Genomic DNA, 23,045 nt, shown 5'->3' with positions numbered 1-23,045 from the left:
TCAGGATTGGGGCTGAACAGAGCCAGAATGGATCAAATCCACCCCAAAATGGTCAGGATTGGGGCTGAACAGAGCCAGAATGGATCAAATCCACCCCAAAATGGTCAGGATGGGGGCTGAACAGAGCCAGAATGGATCAAATCCACCCCAAAATGGTCAGGATTGGGGCTGAACAGAGCCAGAATGGATCAAATCCACCCCAAAATGGTCAGGATTGGGGCTGAACAGAGCCAGAATGGATCAAATCCACCCCAAAATGGTCAGCGTTGGGGTTGAACAGAGCCAGAATGGATCAAATCCACCCCAAAATGGTCAGGATTGGGGCTGAACAGAGCCAGAATGGATCAAATCCACCCCAAAATGGTCAGGATTGTGGTTGAACAGAGCCAGAATGGATCAAATCCACCCCAAAATGGTCAGGATTGGGGCTGAACAGAGCCAGAATGGATCAAATCCATCTTAAAATGGTCAGGATTGGGGTTGAACAGAGCCAGAATGGATCAAATCCACCACAAAATGGTCAGGATTGGGGTTGAACAGAGCCAGAATGGATCAAATCCACCCCAAAATGGTCAGGATTGGGGCTGAACAGAGCCAGAATGGATCAAATCCACCCCAAAATGGTCAGAATTGGGGTTGAACAGAGCCAGAATGGATCAAATCCATCCTAAAATGGTCAGGATTGGGGCTGAACAGAGCCAAAATGGATCAAATCCACCCCAAAATGGTCAGGATTGGGGCTGAACAGAGCCAGAATGGATCAAATCCACCCCAAAATGGTCAGGATTGGGGCTGAACAGAGCCAGAATGGATCAAATCCACCACAAAATGGTCAGAATTGGGGTTGAACAGAGCCAGAATGGATCAAATCCACCCCAAAATGGTCAGGATTAGGGCTGAACAGAGCCAGAATGGATCAAATCCATCATAAAATGGTCAGGATGGGGGCTGAACAGAGCCAAAATGGATCAAATCCATCTTAAAATGGTCAGGATTGGGGCTGAACAGAGCCAGAATGGATCAAATCCACCCCAAAATGGTCAGGATTGGGGCTGAACAGAGCCAGAATGGATCAAATCCACCCCAAAATGGACAGAAATGGGGCTGAACAGAGCCAGAATGGATCAAATCCATCCCAAAATGGTCAGGATTGGGGCTGAACAGAGCCAGAATGGATCAAATCCACCCTAAAATGGTCAGGATTGGGGCTGAACAGAGCCAAAATGGATCAAATCCATCTTAAAATGGTCAGGATTGGGGCTGAACAGAGCCAGAATGGATGAAATCCACCCCAAAATGGACAGAAATGGGGCTGAACAGAGCCAGAATGGATCAAATCCATCCCAAAATGGTCAGGATGGGGGCTGAACAGAGCCAGAATGGATCAAATCCATCCTAAAATGGTCAGGATTGGGGTTGAACAGAGCCAGAATGGATCAAATCCACCCCAAAATGGTCAGGATTGGGGCTGAACAGAGACAGAATGGATCAAATCCATCCCAAAATGGTCAGGATTGGGGCGGAACAGAGCCAAAATGGATCAAATCCATCCTAAAATGGTCAGGATTGGGGCTGAACAGAGCCAGAATGGATGAAATCCACCCCAAAATGGACAGAAATGGGGCTGAACAGAGCCAGAATGGATCAAATCCACCCCAAAATGGTCAGGATTGGGGCTGAACAGAGCCAGAATGGATCAAATCCATCCCAAAATGGTCAGGATTGGGGCTGAACAGAGCCAGAATGGATCAAATCCACCCCAAAATGGTCAGGATTGGGGCTGAACAGAGCCAGAATGGATCAAATCCACCCCAAAATGGTCAGAATTGGGGTTGAACAGAGCCAGAATGGATCAAATCCATCCTAAAATGGTCAGGATTGGGGCTGAACAGAGCCAGAATGGATCAAATCCATCCTAAAATGGTCAGGATTGGGGCTGAACAGAGCCAGAATGGATCAAATCCACCCCAAAATGGTCAGGATTGGGGCTGAACAGAGCCAGAATGGATCAAATCCATCCCAAAATGGTCAGGATTGGGGCTGAACAGAGCCAGAATGGATCAAATCCACCCCAAAATGGTCAGGATTGGGGCTGAACAGAGCCAGAATGGATCAAATCCACCCCAAAATGGTCAGGATTGGGGCTGAACAGAGCCAGAATGGATCAAATCCATCCTAAAATGGTCAGAATTGGGGCTGAACAGAGCCAGAATGGATCAAATCCACCCCAAAATGGTCAGAATTGGGGCTGAACAGAGCCAGAATGGATCAAATCCACCCCAAAATGGTCAGGATGGGGGCTGAACAGAGCCAGAATGGATCAAATCCATCCTAAAATGGTCAGGATTGGGGCTGAACAGAGCCAGAATGGATCAAATCCATCCCAAAATGGTCAGGATTGGGGCTGAACAGAGCCAGAATGGATCAAATCCACCCCAAAATGGTCAGCGTTGGGGTTGAACAGAGCCAGAATGGATCAAATCCACCCCAAAATGGTCAGGATTGGGGCTGAACAGAGCCAGAATGGATCAAATCCACCCCAAAATGGTCAGGATTGGGGCTGAACAGAGCCAGAATGGATCAAATCCACCCCAAAATGGTCAGGATTGGGGCTGAACAGAGCCAGAATGGATCAAATCCACCCCAAAATGGTCAGAATTGGGGCTGAACAGAGCCAGAATGGATCAAATCCACCCTAAAATGGTCAGGATTGGGGCGGAACAGAGCCAGAATGGATCAAATCCACCCCAAAATGGACAGAAATGGGGCTGAACAGAGCCAGAATGGATCAAATCCATCCTAAATTGGTCAGGATTGGGGCTGAACAGAGCCAGAATGGATCAAATCCATCCTAAAATGGTCAGGATTGGGGCTGAACAGAGCCAGAATGGATCAAATCCACCCCAAAATGGTCAGAATTGGGGTTGAACAGAGCCAGAATGGATCAAATCCACCCCAAAATGGTCAGGATTGGGGCTGAACAGAGCCAGAATGGATCAAATCCACCCCAAAATGGTCAGAATTGGGGTTGAACAGAGCCAAAATGGATCAAATCCACCCTAAAATGGTCAGGATTGGGGTTGAACAGAGCCAGAATGGATCAAATCCACCCCAAAATGGTCAGGATTGGGGCTGAACAGAGCCAGAATGGATCAAATCCACCCCAAAATGGTCAGGATTGGGGCTGAACAGAGCCAGAATGGATCAAATCCACCCCAAAATGGTCAGGATTGGGGTTGAACAGAGCCAGAATGGATCAAATCCACCCCAAAATGGTCAGGATTGGGGCTGAACAGAGCCAGAATGGATCAAATCCATCTTAAAATGGTCAGGATTGGGGTTGAACAGAGCCAGAATGGATCAAATCCACCACAAAATAGTCAGGATTGGGGTTGAACAGAGCCAGAATGGATCAAATCCACCCCAAAATGGTCAGGATTGGGGCTGAACAGAGCCAGAATGGATCAAATCCACCCCAAAATGGTCAGAATTGTGGTTGAACAGAGCCAGAATGGATCAAATCCATCCTAAAATGGTCAGGATTGGGGCTGAACAGAGCCAAAATGGATCAAATCCACCCCAAAATGGTCAGGATTGGGGCTGAACAGAGCCAGAATGGATCAAATCCACCCCAAAATGGTCAGGATTGGGGCTGAACAGAGCCAGAATGGATCAAATCCACCACAAAATGGTCAGAATTGGGGTTGAACAGAGCCAGAATGGATCAAATCCACACCAAAATGGTCAGGATTAGGGCTGAACAGAGCCAGAATGGATCAAATCCATCATAAAATGGTCAGGATGGGGGCTGAACAGAGCCAGAATGGATCAAATCCACCCCAAAATGGTCAGGATGGGGGCTGAACAGAGCCAGAATGGATCAAATCCACCCCAAAATGGTCAGGATGGGGGCTGAACAGAGCCAAAATGGATCAAATCCACCCCAAAATGGTCAGGATGGGGGCTGAACAGAGCCAGAATGGATCAAATCCACCCCAAAATGGTCAGGATTGGGGCTGAACAGAGCCAGAATGGATCAAATCCACCCCAAAATGGACAGAAATGGGGCTGAACAGAGCCAGAATGGATCAAATCCATCCCAAAATGGTCAGGATTGGGGCTGAACAGAGCCAGAATGGATCAAATCCACCCTAAAATGGTCAGGATTGGGGCTGAACAGAGCCAAAATGGATCAAATCCATCTTAAAATGGTCAGGATTGGAGCTGAACAGAGCCAGAATGGATGAAATCCACCCCAAAATGGACAGAAATGGGGCTGAACAGAGCCAGAATGGATCAAATCCATCCCAAAATGGTCAGGATGGGGGCTGAACAGAGCCAGAATGGATCAAATCCATCCTAAAATGGTCAGGATTGGGGTTGAACAGAGCCAGAATGGATCAAATCCACCCCAAAATGGTCAGGATTGGGGCGGAACAGAGCCAGAATGGATCAAATCCACCCCAAAATGGTCAGGATTGTGGTTGAACAGAGCCAGAATGGATCAAATCCACCCCAAAATGGTCAGGATTGGGGCTGAACAGAGCCAGAATGGATCAAATCCACCCCAAAATGGTCAGAATTGGGGTTGAACAGAGCCAGAATGGATCAAATCCACCCTAAAATGGTCAGGATTGGGGCTGAACAGAGCCAGAATGGATCAAATCCACCCCAAAATGGACAGAAATGGGGCTGAACAGAGCCAGAATGGATCAAATCCATCCTAAATTGGTCAGGATTGGGGCTGAACAGAGCCAGAATGGATCAAATCCATCCTAAAATGGTCAGGATTGGGGCTGAACAGAGCCAGAATGGATCAAATCCACCCCAAAATGGTCAGGATTGGGGTTGAACAGAGCCAGAATGGATCAAATCCACCCCAAAATGGTCAGGATTGGGGCTGAACAGAGCCAGAATGGATCAAATCCACCCCAAAATGGTCAGAATTGGGGTTGAACAGAGCCAAAATGGATCAAATCCACCCTAAAATGGTCAGGATTGGGGTTGAACAGAGCCAGAATGGATCAAATCCACCCCAAAATGGTCAGGATTGGGGCTGAACAGAGCCAGAATGGATCAAATCCACCCCAAAATGGTCAGGATTGGGGCTGAACAGAGCCAGAATGGATCAAATCCACCCCAAAATGGTCAGGATTGTGGTTGAACAGAGCCAGAATGGATCAAATCCACCCCAAAATGGTCAGGATTGGGGCTGAACAGAGCCAGAATGGATCAAATCCATCTTAAAATGGTCAGGATTGGGGTTGAACAGAGCCAGAATGGATCAAATCCACCACAAAATGGTCAGAATTGGGGTTGAACAGAGCCAGAATGGATCAAATCCATCCTAAAATGGTCAGGATTGGAGCTGAACAGAGCCAGAATGGATCAAATCCACCACAAAATGGTCAGAATTGGGGTTGAACAGAGCCAGAATGGATCAAATCCATCCTAAAATGGTCAGGATTGGGGCTGAACAGAGCCAATATGGATCAAATCCACCCCAAAATGGTCAGGATTGGGGCTGAACAGAGCCAGAATGGATCAAATCCACCACAAAATGGTCAGAATTGGGGTTGAACAGAGCCAGAATGGATCAAATCCACACCAAAATGGTCAGGATTAGGGCTGAACAGAGCCAGAATGGATCAAATCTATCATAAAATGGTCAGGATGGGGGCTGAACAGAGCCAAAATGGATCAAATCCATCTTAAAATGGTCAGGATTGGGGCTGAACAGAGCCAGAATGGATCAAATCCACCCCAAAATGGTCAGGATTGGGGCTGAACAGAGCCAGAATGGATCAAATCCACCCCAAAATGGACAGAAATGGGGCTGAACAGAGCCAGAATGGATCAAATCCATCCCAAAATGGTCAGGATTGGGGCTGAACAGAGCCAGAATGGATCAAATCCACCCTAAAATGATCAGGATTGGGGCTGAACAGAGCCAAAATGGATCAAATCCATCTTAAAATGGTCAGGATTGGGGCGGAACAGAGCCAGAATGGATGAAATCCACCCCAAAATGGACAGAAATGGGGCTGAACAGAGCCAGAATGGATCAAATCCATCCCAAAATGGTCAGGATGGGGGCTGAACAGAGCCAGAATGGATCAAATCCATCCTAAAATGGTCAGGATTGGGGTTGAACAGAGCCAGAATGGATCAAATCCACCCCAAAATGGTCAGGATTGGGGTTGAACAGAGCCAGAATGGATCAAATCCACCCCAAAATGGACAGAAATGGGGCTGAACAGAGCCAGAATGGATCAAATCCACCCCAAAATGGTCAGGATTGGGGCTGAACAGAGCCAGAATGGATCAAATCCACCCCAAAATGGTCAGGATTGGGGCTGAACAGAGCCAGAATGGATCAAATCCACCCCAAAATGGTCAGGATGGGGGCTGAACAGAGCCAGAATGGATCAAATCCATCCTAAAATGGTCAGAATTGGGGCTGAACAGAGCCAGAATGGATCAAATCCACCCCAAAATGGTCAGAATTGGGGCTGAACAGAGCCAGAATGGATCAAATCCACCCCAAAATGGTCAGGATGGGGGCTGAACAGAGCCAGAATGGATCAAATCCATCCTAAAATGGTCAGGATTGGGGCTGAACAGAGCCAGAATGGATCAAATCCATCCCAAAATGGTCAGGATTGGGGCTGAACAGAGCCAGAATGGATCAAATCCACCCCAAAATGGTCAGCGTTGGGGTTGAACAGAGCCAGAATGGATCAAATCCACCCCAAAATGGTCAGGATTGGGGCTGAACAGAGCCAGAATGGATCAAATCCATCCCAAAATGGTCAGGATTGTGGTTGAACAGAGCCAGAATGGATCAAATCCACCCCAAAATGGTCAGGATTGGGGCTGAACAGAGCCAGAATGGATCAAATCCATCTTAAAATGGTCAGGATTGGGGTTGAACAGAGCCAGAATGGATCAAATCCACCACAAAATGGTCAGGATTGGGGTTGAACAGAGCCAGAATGGATCAAATCCACCCCAAAATGGTCAGGATTGGGGCTGAACAGAGCCAGAATGGATCAAATCCACCCCAAAATGGTCAGAATTGGGGTTGAACAGAGCCAGAATGGATCAAATCCATCCTAAAATGGTCAGGATTGGGGCTGAACAGAGCCAGAATGGATCAAATCCACCCCAAAATGGTCAGGATTGGGGCTGAACAGAGCCAGAATGGATCAAATCCACCCCAAAATGGTCAGGATTGGGGCTGAACAGAGCCAGAATGGATCAAATCCACCCCAAAATGGTCAGAATTGGGGTTGAACAGAGCCAGAATGGATCAAATCCACCCCAAAATGGTCAGGATTGGGGCTGAACAGAGCCAGAATGGATCAAATCCATCATAAAATGGTCAGGATGGGGGCTGAACTGAGCCAAAATGGATCAAATCCATCTTAAAATGGTCAGGATTGGGGCGGAACAGAGCCAGAATGGATCAAATCCACCCCAAAATGGTCAGGATTGGGGCTGAACAGAGCCAGAATGGATCAAATCCACCCCAAAATGGACAGAAATGGGGCTGAACAGAGCCAGAATGGATCAAATCCATCCCCAAATGGTCAGGATTGGGGCTGAACAGAGCCAGAATGGATCAAATCCACCCTAAAATGGTCAGGATTGGGGCTGAACAGAGCCAAAATGGATCAAATCCATCTTAAAATGGTCAGGATTGGGGCTGAACAGAGCCAGAATGGATCAAATCCACCCCAAAATGGACAGAAATGGGGCTGAACAGAGCCAGAATGGATCAAATCCATCCCAAAATGGTCAGGATGGGGGCTGAACAGAGCCAGAATGGATCAAATCCATCCAAAAATGGTCAGAATGGGGGCTGAACAGAGCCAGAATGGATCAAATCCACCCCAAAATGGTCAGGATTGGGGCTGAACAGAGCCAGAATGGATCAAATCCATCCCAAAATGGTCAGGATTGGGGCGGAACAGAGCCAAAATGGATCAAATCCATCCTAAAATGGTCAGGATTGGGGCTGAACAGAGCCAGAATGGATGAAATCCACCCCAAAATGGACAGAAATGGGGCTGAACAGAGCCAGAATGGATCAAATCCACCCCAAAATGGTCAGGATTGGGGCTGAACAGAGACAGAATGGATCAAATCCATCCCAAAATGGTCAGGATTGGGGCGGAACAGAGCCAGAATGGATCAAATCCACCCCAAAATGGTCAGGATTGGGGCTGAACAGAGACAGAATGGTTGAAATCCACCCCAAAATGGTCAGGATTGGGGCTGAACAGAGCCAGAATGGATCAAATCCATCCTAAAATGGTCAGGATTGGGGTTGAACAGAGCCAGAATGGATCAAATCCACCCCAAAATGGTCAGAATTGGGGTTGAACAGAGCCAGAATGGATCAAATACACCCCAAAATGGTCAGGATGGGGGCTGAACAGAGCCAAAATGGATCAAATCCATCTTAAAATGGTCAGGATTAGGGCTGAACAGAGCCAGAATGGATCAAATCCACCCCAAAATGGTCAGAATTGGGGTTGAACAGAGCCAGAATGGATCAAATACACCCCAAAATGGTCAGGATTGGGGCTGAACAGAGCCAGAATGGATCAAATCCACCACAAAATGGTCAGAATTGGGGTTGAACAGAGCCAGAATGGATCAAATCCATCCTAAAATGGTCAGGATTGGGGCTGAACAGAGCCAGAATGGATCAAATCCATCCTAAAATGGTCAGGATTGGGGCTGAACAGAGCCAGAATGGATCAAATCCATCCTAAAATGGTCAGAATTGGGGCTGAACAGAGCCAGAATGGATCAAATCCATCCTAAAATGGTCAGAATTGGGGCTGAACAGAGCCAGAATGGATCAAATCCACCCCAAAATGGTCAGAATTGGGGCTGAACAGAGCCAGAATGGATCAAATCCACCCCAAAATGGTCAGGATGGGGGCTGAACAGAGCCAGAATGGATCAAATCCATCCTAAAATGGTCAGGATTGGGGCTGAACAGAGCCAGAATGGATCAAATACACCCCAAAATGGTCAGGATTGGGGCTGAACAGAGCCAGAATGGATCAAATCCACCACAAAATGGTCAGAATTGGGGTTGAACAGAGCCAGAATGGATCAAATCCATCCTAAAATGGTCAGGATTGGGGCTGAACAGAGCCAGAATGGATCAAATCCATCCTAAAATGGTCAGGATTGGGGCTGAACAGAGCCAGAATGGATCAAATCCATCCCAAAATGGTCAGAATTGGGGCTGAACAGAGCCAGAATGGATCAAATCCATCCTAAAATGGTCAGAATTGGGGCTGAACAGAGCCAGAATGGATCAAATCCACCCCAAAATGGTCAGAATTGGGGCTGAACAGAGCCAGAATGGATCAAATCCACCCCAAAATGGTCAGGATGGGGGCTGAACAGAGCCAGAATGGATCAAATCCATCCTAAAATGGTCAGGATTGGGGCTGAACAGAGCCAGAATGGATCAAATCCACCCTAAAATGGTCAGGATTGGGGCTGAACAGAGCGAGAATGGATCAAATGCATCATAAAATGGTCAGGATTGGGGCTGAACAGAGCCAGAATGGATCAAATCCACCCTAAAATGGTCAGGATTGGGGCTGAACAGAGCCAGAATGGATCAAATCCATCCCAAAATGGTCAGGATTGGGGCGGAACAGAGCCAGAATGGATCAAATCCACCCCAAAATGGTCAGGATTGGGGCTGAACAGAGCCAGAATGGATCAAATCCACCCCAAAATGGTCAGGATTGGGGCTGAACAGAGCCAGAATGGATCAAATCCACACCAAAATGGTCAGAGTTGGGGTTGAACAGAGCCAGAATGGATCAAATCCACCCCAAAATGGTCAGGATTAGGGCTGAACAGAGCCAGAATGGATCAAATCCATCCTAAAATGGTCAGAATTGGGGCTGAACAGAGCCAAAATGGATCAAATCCATCTTAAAATGGTCAGGATTGGGGCTGAACAGAGCCAGAATGGATCAAATCCACCCCAAAATGGTCAGGATTGGGGCTGAACAGAGCCAGAATGGATCAAATCCACCCCAAAATGGTCAGGATTGGGGCTGAACAGAGCCAGAATGGATCAAATCCATCCTAAAATGGTCAGGATTGGGGCTGAACAGAGCCAGAATGGATCAAATCCATCCTAAAATGGTCAGGATTGGGGCTGAACAGAGCCAAAATGGATCAAATCCATCCTAAAATGGTCAGGATTGGGGCTGAACAGAGCCAGAATGGATCAAATCCATCCTAAAATGGTCAGGATTGGGGCTGAACAGAGCCAGAATGGATCAAATCCATCCTAAAATGGTCAGGATTGGGGCTGAACAGAGCCAGAATGGATCAAATCCATCCTAAAATGGTCAGGATTGGGGCTGAACAGAGCCAGAATGGATCAAATCCATCCCAAAATGGTCAGGATTGGGGCTGAACAGAGCCAGAATGGATCAAATCCACCCCAAAATGGTCAGGATTGGGGTTGAACAGAGCCAGAATGGATCAAATCCATCCTAAAATGGTAAGGATTGGGGCTGAACAGAGCCAGAATGGATCAAATCCATCCTAAAATGGTCAGAATTGGGGCTGAACAGAGCCAGAATGGATCAAATCCACCCCAAAATGGTCAGAGTTGGGGTTGAACAGAGCCAGAATGGATCAAATCCACCCCAAAATGGTCAGGATTAGGGCTGAACAGAGCCAAAATGGATCAAATCCACCCCAAAATGGTCAGGATGGGGGCTGAACAGAGCCAGAATGGATCAAATCCATCCTAAAATGGTCAGGATTGGGGCTGAACAGAGCCAGAATGGATCAAATCCACCCTAAAATGGTCAGGATTGGGGTTGAACAGAGCGAGAATGGATCAAATCCATCATAAAATGGTCAGGATTGGGGCTGAACAGAGCCAGAATGGATCAAATCCACCCCAAAATGGTCAGGATTGGGGCTGAACAGAGCCAGAATGGATCAAATCCACCCCAAAATGGTCAGGATTGGGGCTGAACAGAGACAGAATGGATCAAATCCATCCCAAAATGGTCAGGATTGGGGCTGAACAGAGCCAGAATGGATCAAATCCACACCAAAATGGTCAGAGTTGGGGTTGAACAGAGCCAGAATGGATCAAATCCACCCCAAAATGGTCAGGATTAGGGCTGAACAGAGCCAGAATGGATCAAATCCACCCCAAAATGGTCAGGATTGGGGCTGAACAGAGCCAGAATGGATCAAATCCATCCTAAAATGGTCAGGATTGGGGCTGAACAGAGCCAGAATGGATCAAATCCATCCTAAAATGGTCAGGATTGGGGCTGAACAGAGCCAGAATGGATCAAATCCATCCTAAAATGGTCAGAATTGGGGCTGAACAGAGCCAGAATGGATCAAATCCATCCCAAAATGGTCAGGATTGGGGCTGAACAGAGCCAAAATGGATCAAATCCATCCTAAAATGGTCAGGATTGGGGCTGAACAGAGCCAGAATGGATCAAATCCATCCCAAAATGGTCAGGATTGGGGCTGAACAGAGCCAGAATGGATCAAATCCACCCCAAAATGGTCAGGATTGGGGCTGAACAGAGCCAGAATGGATCAAATCCATCCTAAAATGGTCAGGATTAGGGCTGAACAGAGCCAGAATGGATCAAATCCATCCTAAAATGGTCAGGATTGGGGCTGAACAGAGCCAGAATGGATCAAATCCACCCTAAAATGGTCAGGATTGGGGCTGAACAGAGCCAGAATGGATGAAATCCACCCCAAAATGGTCAGGATGGGGGACTTGTCAGCCCCAAGATGATCAGAATTGGCCCAAATCAGCCCCAAAATGGACCAAATTGGCCCAAATCCACCCCAAGATGGTCAGAATTGTCCCCACTGGTCAAAATTGTCCCCATTCCGTCCCAAAATTGCCCCAATCTGCCCCAACATGGTCAGAATTGGCAACTTTGCAGCCCCCAAATGCCCCAAATCAGCCCCAAATGCTCATCTTAGGCCCAAATCAGCCCCCAAATGGACAAAATCCGCTCCCAGATGATCAAAGTTGGCCCAATTCCGCCCCATGATGCCCCGAGTCGCTCCCAAAACTGCTGAAATTGGCATTTATCAGCTCCAAAATGGCCAGAATTGGCCCAAATCAGCCCCAGAATGGACAAAATGCACCCAAATCAGCCCCCAGATGGACACAGTTGGCTTTTATCAGCTCCAAAACGGCCATAATCAGCACAAATTGGTCCAACATGGTCCGTGGCAGCTCAAAAATGGTCACAGTTGGCTCAAATCAGCCTTGAAATGGCCCAGATCAGCCTGAAATGGTCCGAATTGGCCCAAATGGGTCCTGAAATGGACAAAATCAGGTCCCAGATGGTCAAAATCGGAGCAAATCGTCTCCAAAATGGTTGTAATCAGCGCCGAAATGCACAAAATTGACCCAGATCCACCCCAAAATGGGCAAAATCTGCCCCCAAAATGATCTGAAGTTGTCCTGAAATGGCCCAGATCAGCCCCAAAATGGCCCCAATCGGCCCCCAAATGGACAAAATTGGCAACAAAAGAGCAAAAATTGGCCAAGTGAGCCCTGAAATCGTCCAAATCAGCCCCAAAATGATCCGAGTCGGCCCTGAAATGGCCCAAATCTGCCCCACAAAGGTCAGAATTGGGACTGAACAGCCCCAAAATGGTCAGAATTGGGTCAAATCTGCCCCAAAATGGTCAGAATTGGGACTGAACAGCCCCAACATGGATCAAATCAAATCCTAAAATGGTCAGGATTGGGACTGAACAGCCCCAAAATGGCCCAGATCAGCCCCAAAATGGTCAGAATTGAAGCAAATTCACCCCAAAATGGTCAGAATAGGGACTGAACAGAGCCAACATTGAGAAAATCCACCCCAAAATGGTCAGCACTGGGACTTCACAGCCCCAACAGGGATCAAGTCCAATCCTAAAATGGTCGGAATAGGGATTGGTTGGGAGAAAATGGGACGGATCTGATCCCAAGTGGTTGGAAATGGCAGAAATCAGGACCCAAATGGACAGAATTGGGAGTGAACGGCCCCAAAGTGGCCCAAATCCACACACAAATGGTCAGAATTGGAGCAAATTCACCCCAAAATGCTCAGAATGGGCACTTTTCAGCCCCCAAATGGCCCTAATTGGCCCCAAAATGGTCAGAACTGGGACTGAACTGCCCCAAAATGGCCCAGATCAGCCCCCATATGATCAGGATTGGTGCTGATGAGCCCCTAAATGGCCCAAATCCACCCCAAAATGGTCAGAATTGGGACTTGTCAGCCCCAAAATGGTCAGAATTGGGACAAATCAGCCCCAAAATGGACCAAATGGGCCCAAATCCACCCAAAGATGGTCAGAATTGTCCCCACTGGTCAAAATTGTCCCCATTCAGTCCCAAAATTGCCCCAATCTGCCCCAACATGGTCAGAATTGGCAACTTTGCAGCCCCCAAATGCCCCAAATCAGCCCCAAATGCTCATCTTAGGCCCAAATCAGCCCCCAAATGGACAAAATCCGCTCCCAGATGATCAAAGTTGGCCCAATTCCGCCCCATGATGCCCCGAGTCGCTCCCAAAACTGCTGAAATTGGCATTTATCAGCTCCAAAATGGCCAGAATTGGCCCAAATCAGCCCCAGAATGGACAAAATGGACCCAAATCAGCCCCCAGATGGACACAGTTGGCTTTTATCAGCTCCAAAACGGCCATAATCAGCACAAATTGGTCCAACATGGTCCGTGGCAGCTCAAAAATGGTCACAGTTGGCTCAAATCAGCCTTGAAATGGCCCAGATCAGCCTGAAATGGTCCGAATTGGCCCAAATGGGTCCTGAAATGGACAAAATCAGGTCCCAGATGGTCAAAATCGGAGCAAATCGTCTCCAAAATGGTTGTAATCAGCGCCGAAATGCACAAAATTGACCCAGATCCACCCCAAAATGGGCAAAATCTGCCCCCAAAATGATCTGAAGTTGTCCTGAAATGGCCCAGATCAGCCCCAAAATGGCCCCAATCGGCCCCCAAATGGACAAAATTGGCAACAAAAGAGCAAAAATTGGCCAAGTGAGCCCTGAAATCGTCCAAATCGGCCCCAAAATGATCCGAGTCGGCCCTGAAATGGCCCAAATCTGCCCCACAAAGGTCAGAATTGGGACTGAACAGCCCCAAAATGGTCAGAATTGGGTCAAATCTGCCCCAAAATGGTCAGAATTGGGACTGAACAGCCCCAACATGGATCAAATCAAATCCTAAAATGGTCAGGATTGGGACTGAACAGCCCCCAAATGGCCCAGATCAGCCCCAAAATGGTCAGAATTGAAGCAAATTCACCCCAAAATGGTCAGAATAGGGACTGAACAGAGACAACATTGAGAAAATCCACCCCAAAATGGTCAGCACTGGGACTTCACAGCCCCAACAGGGATCAAGTCCAATCCTAAAATGGTCGGAATAGGGATTGGTTGGGAGAAAATGGGACGGATCTGATCCCAAGTGGTCGGAATTGGCAGCAATCAGGACCCAAATGGACAGAATTGGGACTGAACGGCCCCAAAGTGGCCCAAATCCACACACAAATGGTCAGAATTGGAGCAAATTCACCCCAAAATGCTCAGAATGGGCACTTTTCAGCCCCAAAATGGCCCTAATTGGCCCCAAAATGGTCAGAACTGGGACTGAACTGCCTCAAAATGGCCCAGATCAGCCCCCATATGATCAGGATTGGTGCTGATGAGCCCCTAAATGGCCCAAATCCACCCCAAAATGATCAGAATTGGGACTTGTCAGCCCCAAAATGGTCAGAATTGGCCCAAATCAGCCCCAAAATGGACCAAATGGGCCCAAATCCAACCCCAAATGGTCAGAATTGTCCCCACTGGTCAAAATTGTCCCCATTCAGTCCCAAAATTGCCCCAATCTGCCCCAACATGGTCAGAATTGGCAACTTTGCAGCCCCCAAATGCCCCAAATCAGCCCCAAATGCTCATCTTAGGCCCAAATCAGCCCCCAAATGGACAAAATCCGCTCCCAGATGATCAAAGTTGGCCCAATTCCGCCCCATGATGCCCCGAGTCGCTCCCAAAACTGCTGAAATTGGCATTTATCAGCTCCAAAATGGCCAGAATTGGCCCAAATCAGCCCCAGAATGGACAAAATGCACCCAAATCAGCCCCCAAATGGACACAGTTGGCTTTTATCAGCTCCAAAACGGCCATAATCAGCACAAATTGGTCCAACATGGTCCGTGGCAGCTCAAAAATGGTCACAGTTGGCTCAAATCAGCCTTGAAATGGCCCAGATCAGCCTGAAATGGTCCGAATTGGCCCAAATGGGTCCTGAAGTGGACAAAATCAGGTCCCAGATGGTCAAAATCGGAGCAAATCGTCTCCAAAATGGTTGTAATCAGCGCCGAAATGCACAAAATTGACCCAGATCCACCCCAAAATGGGCAAAATCTGCCCCCAAAATGATCTGAAGTTGTCCTGAAATGGCCCAGTTCAGCCCCAAAATGGCCCCAATCGGCCCCCAAATGGACAAAATTGGCAACAAAAGAGCAAAAATTGGCCAAGTGAGCCCTGAAATCGTCCAAATCAGCCCCGAAATGATCCGAGTCAGCCCTGAAATGGCCCAAATCAGCCCCACAAAGGTCAGAATTGGGACTGAACAGCCCCAAAATGGTCAGAATTGGGTCAAATCTGCCCCAAAATGGTCAGAATTGGGCCAAATCCGCCCCAAAATGGTCAGAATTGGGTCAAATTCTCCCCAAAATGGTCAGAATTGGGACTGAACGGCCCCAAAATGATCAGAATTGGGCCAAATCCGCTCCAAAATGGATCAAATCCCCCCCAAATGGTCAGAATTGGACCAAATTAGTCCCAACATTGGACCAAATCCCCCCCAAAATGGTTAAAATAGGACCCTATCAGCCCCAAATGGCCCAAATCCGCACCCAAATGGTCAGAATTGGAGCAAATCCCCCCCAAAAGGGTCAGAATTGGGACTGAACGGCCCTAAAATGGATCAAATCCATCCTAAAATGGTCAGAACTGGGACCAAATCAGCCCCAGATGGTCAGAATGAGCTCATGTCATGCCCAAAAAGGCCCAAATCCACCCCAAAATGCTCAGAATGGGCACTTTTCAGCCCCAAAATGGCCCTAATTGGCCCCAAAATGTCAGAATTGGGGCTGAACAGCCTCAAAATGGCCCAGATCAGCCCCCATATGATCAGGATTGGTGCTGATGAGCCCCTAAATGGCCCAAATCCACCCCAAAATGATCAGAATTGGGACTTGTCAGCCCCAAAATGGTCAGAATTGGCCCAAATCAGCCCCAAAATGGACCAAATGGGCCCAAATCCAACCCCAAATGGTCAGAATTGTCCCCACTGGTCAAAATTGTCCCCATTCAGTCCCAAAATTGCCCCAATCTGCCCCAACATGGTCAGAATTGGCAACTTTGCAGCCCCCAAATGCCCCAAATCAGCCCCAAATGCTCATCTTAGGCCCAAATCAGCCCCCAAATGGACAAAATCCGCTCCCAGATGATCAAAGTTGGCCCAATTCCGCCCCATGATGCCCCGAGTCGCTCCCAAAACTGCTGAAATTGGCATTTATCAGCTCCAAAATGGCCAGAATTGGCCCAAATCAGCCCCAGAATGGACAAAATGCACCCAAATCAGCCCCCAAATGGACACAGTTGGCTTTTATCAGCTCCAAAACGGCCATAATCAGCACAAATTGGTCCAACATGGTCCGTGGCAGCTCAAAAATGGTCACAGTTGGCTCAAATCAGCCTTGAAATGGCCCAGATCAGCCTGAAATGGTCCGAATTGGCCCAAATGGGTCCTGAAATGGACAAAATCAGGTCCCAGATGGTCAAAATCGGAGCAAATCGTCTCCAAAATGGTTGTAATCAGCGCCGAAATGCACAAAATTGACCCAGATCCACCCCAAAATGGGCAAAATCTGCCCCCAAAATGATCTGAAGTTGTCCTGAAATGGCCCAGATCAGCCCCAAAATGGCCCCAATCGGCCCCCAAATGGACAAAATTGGCAACAAAAGAGCAAAAATTGGCCAAGTGAGCCCTGAAATCGTCCAAATCGGCCCCAAAATGATCCGAGTCGGCCCTGAAATGGCCCAAATCTGCCCCACAAAGGTCAGAATTGGGACTGAACAGCCCCAAAATGGTCAGAATTGGGTCAAATCTGCCCCAAAATGGTCAGAATTGGGACTGAACAGCCCCAACATGGATCAAATCAAATCCTAAAATGGTCAGGATTGGGACTGAACAGCCCCCAAATGGCCCAGATCAGCCCCAAAATGGTCAGAATTGAAGCAAATTGGCCCCAAAATGGTCAGAATAGGGACTGAACAGAGACAACATTGAGAAAATCCACCCCAAAATGGTCAGCATTGGGACTTCACAGCCCCAACAGGGATCAAGTCCAATCCTAAAATGGTCGGAATAGGGATTGGTTGGGAGAAAATGGGACGGATCTGATCCCAAGTGGTCGGAATTGGCAGCAATCAGGACCCAAATGGACAGAATTGGGACTGAACGGCCCCAAAGTGGCCCAAATCCACACACAAATGGTCAGAATTGGAGCAAATTCACCCCAAAATGCTCAGAATGGGCACTTTTCAGCCCCAAAATGGCCCTAATTGGCCCCAAAATGGTCAGAACTGGGACTGAACAGCCCCAAAATGGCCCAGATCAGCCCCCATATGATCAGGATTGGTGCTGATGAGCCCCTAAATGGCCCAAATCCACCCCAAAATGATCAGAATTGGGACTTGTCAGCCCCAAAATGGTCAGAATTGACCCAAATCAGCCCCAAAATGGACCAAATTGGATCAAATCCACCCCAAAATGGTCAGAATTGTCCCCAGTGGTCAAAATTGTCCCCATTCCGTCCCAAAATTGCCCCAATCTGCCCCAACATGGTCAGAATTGGCAACTTTGCAGCCCCCAAATGCCCCAAATCAGCCCCAAATGCTCATCTTAGGCCCAAATCAGCCCCCAAATGGACAAAATCCGCTCCCAGATGATCAAAGTTGGCCCAATTCCGCCCCATGATGCCCCGAGTCGCTCCCAAAACTGCTGAAATTGGCATTTATCAGCTCCAAAATGGCCAGAATTGGCCCAAATCAGCCCCAGAATGGACAAAATGGACCCAAATCAGCCCCCAGATGGACACAGTTGGCTTTTATCAGCTCCAAAACGGCCATAATCAGCACAAATTGGTCCAACATGGTCCGTGGCAGCTCAAAAATGGTCACAGTTGGCTCAAATCAGCCTTGAAAGGGGCAAAATTGGGACTTGACAGCCCCCAAACGGCCCAAATGAGCCACAAAATGACCAGAATCAGCACTTATCAGCCCCCAAATGGCCCAAATCTGCCCCACAAAGGTCAGAATTGGGACTGAACAGCCCCAAAATGGTCAGAATTGGGTCAAATCTGCCCCAAAATGGTCAGAAATGGGACTGAACAGCCCCAACATGGATCAAATCAAATCCTAAAATGGTCAGGATTGGGACTGAACCGCCCCCAAATGGCCCAGATCAGCCCCAAAATGGTCAGAATTGAAGCAAATTCACCCCAAAATGGTCAGAATAGGGACTGAACAGAGCCAACATTGAGAAAATCCACCCCAAAATGGTCAGCACTGGGACTTCACAGCCCCAACAGGGATCAAGTCCAATCCTAAAATGGTCGGAATAGGGATTGGTTGGGAGAAAATGGGACGGATCTGATCCCAAGTGGTCGGAATTGGCAGCAATCAGGACCCAAATGGACAGAATTGGGAGTGAACGGCCCCAAAGTGGCCCAAATCCACACACAAATGGTCAGAATTGGAGCAAATTCACCCCAAAATGCTCAGAATGGGCACTTTTCAGCCCCAAAATGGCCCTAATTGGCCCCAAAATGGTCAGAACTGGGACTGAACTGCCTCAAAATGGCCCAGATCAGCCCCCATATGATCAGGATTGGTGCTGATGAGCCCCTAAATGGCCCAAATCCACCCCAAAATGATCAGAATTGGGACTTGTCAGCCCCAAAATGGTCAGAATTGGCCCAAATCAGCCCCAAAATGGACCAAATGGGCCCAAATCCACCCCAAGATGGTCAGAATTGTCCCCACTGGTCAAAATTGTCCCCATTCAGTCCCAAAATTGCCCCAATCTGCCCCAACATGGTCAGAATTGGCAACTTTGCAGCCCCCAAATGCCCCAAATCAGCCCCAAATGCTCATCTTAGGCCCAAATCAGCCCCCAAATGGACAAAATCCGCTCCCAGATGATCAAAGTTGGCCCAATTCCGCCCCATGATGCCCCGAGTCGCTCCCAAAACTGCTGAAATTGGCATTTATCAGCTCCAAAATGGCCAGAATTGGCCCAAATCAGCCCCAGAATGGACAAAATGCACCCAAATCAGCCCCCAGATGGACACAGTTGGCTTTTATCAGCTCCAAAACGGCCATAATCAGCACAAATTGGTCCAACATGGTCCGTGGCAGCTCAAAAATGGTCACAGTTGGCTCAAATCAGCCTTGAAATGGCCCAGATCAGCCTGAAATGGTCCGAATTGGCCCAAATGGGTCCTGAAATGGACAAAATCAGGTCCCAAATGGTCAAAATCGGAGCAAATCGTCTCCAAAATGGTTGTAATCAGCGCCGAAATGCATGAAATTGACCCAGATCCACCCCAAAATGAGCAAAATCTGCCCCCAAAATGATCTGAAGTTGTCCTGAAATGGCCCAGATCAGCTCCAAAATGGCCCCAGTCGGCCCCCAAATGGACAAAATCGGCAACAAAAGAGCAAAAATTGGCCAAGTGAGCCCTGAAATCGTCCAAATCAGCCCCGAAATGATCCGAGTCAGCCCTGAAATGGCCCAAATCAGCCCCAAAACAGCCCAAACTGGCCCAAATCTGACCCCAAAATGGCCAAAATCCGGCCTGAAACGATCAAAACCGGCCTCGAAATGTCTGCACTCAGTCCTGCCTCATCCTTGAAAAAGCCCCAAATGGCCCCCAAAAGTCTCTTCCGTCCCCTTTGGGACACCTGGGACCCCCTAAAATACCTCCTCCGAAATCCCATACGATACCTGGACCCCGAAAACCTTCTCCCATCACCTTTTGGGGTTCAATGCCTTCTCCAAAATCCCATGGGATATTTGGGGCCTAAATGCCCATCCCATCGCTTTTGGTCAGCCCAGAACCCCCAAAATACCTCCTCCAAAATCCTATAGGGCATCTGGAACCCCAAGCACCTCTTCCATCACCCATGGGACACCTGGAACTCAAATACTTCCCCTATCACCTATGGGGCACCTAGAACCCCAAAAATACCTCCTCCAAAATCCCATGGGATATCCAGACCCCAAACACCACCTCCATCACCCATGGGACACCCAGAACCCAAATACTTCCCCTATCACCCATAGGACACCTGGAACACAAATACTTCCCCTATAACCCATAGGACACCTAGAACCCCTAAAATACCTCCTCCAAAATCCCATGGGACACCTAGAACCCCAAATACCTTCTCCACAACCCATGGGAAATCCAGACCCCAAACACCTCCTCTATCACCCATGGGACACCTAGAACCCCAAAATACCTCCTCCAAAATCCCATGGGACACCTAGAACCCCAAATACCTTCTTTGCAATCCTATAGGGCATCTGGAACCCCAAGCACCTCCTCCATCACCCATGGGACACCTAGAACCCCCCCCAGGTCCCTTCTCCCACACCCCACAGGGCACCCCGACCCCATTGCTGCCCCACGGCCTCCCTACCGCCACCCCACAGCCTCCCTTCCTTCCCACGCAGACGGTGACGGTGCGGGAGGACCAAATCATGCAGCAGAACCCCCCGAAGTTCGACCGCATTGAGGACATGGCCATGCTGACGTTCCTCCACGAGCCCGCCGTCCTCTACAACCTCAAGGAGCGCTACGCCTCCTGGATGATCTACGTGAGTCTTCCCAGCAGCCCCTGCGCTGACCCCGCCACCCATAGGGCGACCCCACGACCCGTAAGGTGACCCTACAACCTATAGGGTGGCTTCTTGGTGACGATCTGAGCGGTTCCCACATTCGCGGGGAGTTGGGGGCAGCTCGGATGTTGCAGTAGCCTTACAGAGCTCTTGGGTCACCTAGAACTGGGTCTGCAGTCCTCTTAGACCACCTAGAACTGAGGCAATTCCATCTCAAGATCTTTTGGGACACCTAGAACCGAGACAGCCCACGTCCAGACCCCTTGAGACACCTGGAGCTGGGGTGACCCACATCCCATGTCCAGATCCCTTGGGATACCTGGAGCTGGGGTGACCCACATCCCATGTCCAGATCCCTTGAGACACCTGGAGCTGGGGTGACCCACATCCCATGTCCTGACCCTGTGAGACACCTAGAACTGGGGTGACCCCAATCCTACATCCAGACCCTTTGAGTCACCCAGAACTGGAGTGACCCACATCCCACATCCAGACCCTTTGAGTCACCTGGAACTGGGGTGACCCACATCCCACATCCAGACCCTTTGAGTCACCTAGAACTGGGGTGACCAGGCTCCTTGAGATCCCTAGAACCAACATCTCAGGACCGTTTGGGCCTCCTAGAAGTGGGTTGCCCCATCTTTGGAACCTCTGAGACACCCAGAATCAAGATTTGAAGACCCTGTGGGCCACGAGGAGATGGGACATCCCATACCAGATCCTTTGGGTTACCTAGAACTGGGATGTCAGTTATGTTCAGACATCTTTGGAACACCTAGAACCAGGATGTCCCACTGGAACACCTCAGGTAACTCCAGACCCATTGGGCCACGTGGAACCTGGATGTCCCACTAAGGCTGAGAGCTCTGGGCCCGTTGTTCCACCTAGAACCAAGATTTCCCAGTAGAACTGGGAGCCTTGAACCCACTGGGCCACCTGGAACCAAGATGTCCCACATGGAACACCTGGAACCAAGAGCTCCAGGCCCATTGGGCCACTGAGATGGGGATTTCCCTGTAGGACCAAGAGCTCTGAACCCATTGGGCCACCTGGAACCAGGATTTCCCAATAGGAACGAGAGCTCCAGACCCGTTGGTCCACTTAGAACCAGGATTTCCCAGTAGGACCAAGAGCTCTACACCCATTGGGCCACCTGGAACCAGGGATGTTCTGCTAGGAATGCCTAGGGCTGAGAGCTCTGAACCCATTGGGCCACCTGGAACAGGATGTCCCACGAGGGCTGAGAGCTCCAGACCCATTGTGCACCTAGAACCAGGATTTCCCTGTAGGACTGGGAGCCTTGAACCCACTGGGCCACCTGGAACCAGGATGTCCCACATGGAACGCCTGGAACCAAGAGCTCCAGGCCCATTGGACCACCTAGAACCAGGGACGTTCCTTTAGGAATGCCCAGGACTGGGAGCTCCAGACCCATTGGTGCACCTAGAACCAGGATGTCCCAGTAGGACCAAGAGCTCTGGACCCATTGGGCCACCTGGAACCACAGATGTTCTGCTAGGAATGCCTAGGGCTGAGAGCTCCAAACTCATTGGGCCACCTGGAACCAGGATGTCCCAGTAGGACCGAGAGCTCTGGACCCATTGGGCCACCTAGAACCAGGGACCTTCCTCTAGGAATGCCCAGGACTAGGAGCTCCAGGCCCATTGGTGACCTAGAACCAGGATGCCCCAGTAGGACCGAGAGCTCCGCACCCATTGGTGCATCCAGAACCAGGGATGTCACCTGGTGACCCCCATCTCCCCCCCCCAGACCTACTCGGGTCTCTTCTGCGTTACCGTCAACCCCTACAAGTGGCTGCCGGTCTACAACGCCGAGGTGGTGGCCGCCTACCGGGGCAAGAAGCGGAGCGAAGCTCCTCCTCACATCTTCTCCATCTCGGATAACGCCTACCAGAATATGCTGACGGGTAGGGAGCTCCCCCCCGCGCCGTCCTCAGCCCCATAACTTCACCGCCGTCCTCAGCCCCATAACT

The 23,045-nt window shown here is 49.2% G+C and overlaps 1 protein-coding gene across 2 annotated transcripts in view; it reads left to right on the top strand.

Annotated features, from left to right (window-relative positions):
• The window catches only part of LOC128072932 (myosin-7), a 46,844-nt gene that overhangs the window by 5,769 nt on the left and 18,030 nt on the right, over positions 1-23,045 (top strand). For both annotated transcript variants that reach the window (XM_052667171.1, XM_052667170.1), the window contains exons 3-4: positions 20,888-21,031; positions 22,823-22,979. In XM_052667171.1, coding sequence (XP_052523131.1) covers positions 20,888-21,031; positions 22,823-22,979 — 301 coding nt within the window. The remainder of the gene's footprint in view (positions 1-20,887; positions 21,032-22,822; positions 22,980-23,045) is intronic.

Source organism: Tympanuchus pallidicinctus, unplaced genomic scaffold (assembly GCF_026119805.1).
Source record: "Tympanuchus pallidicinctus isolate F22 unplaced genomic scaffold, pur_lepc_1.0 scaffold73, whole genome shotgun sequence".
Taxonomy (NCBI): domain Eukaryota; kingdom Metazoa; phylum Chordata; class Aves; order Galliformes; family Phasianidae; genus Tympanuchus; species Tympanuchus pallidicinctus.
Note: the sequence above shows the minus strand (reverse complement) of the source record. Positions and strands in the feature narration are given on the sequence as shown.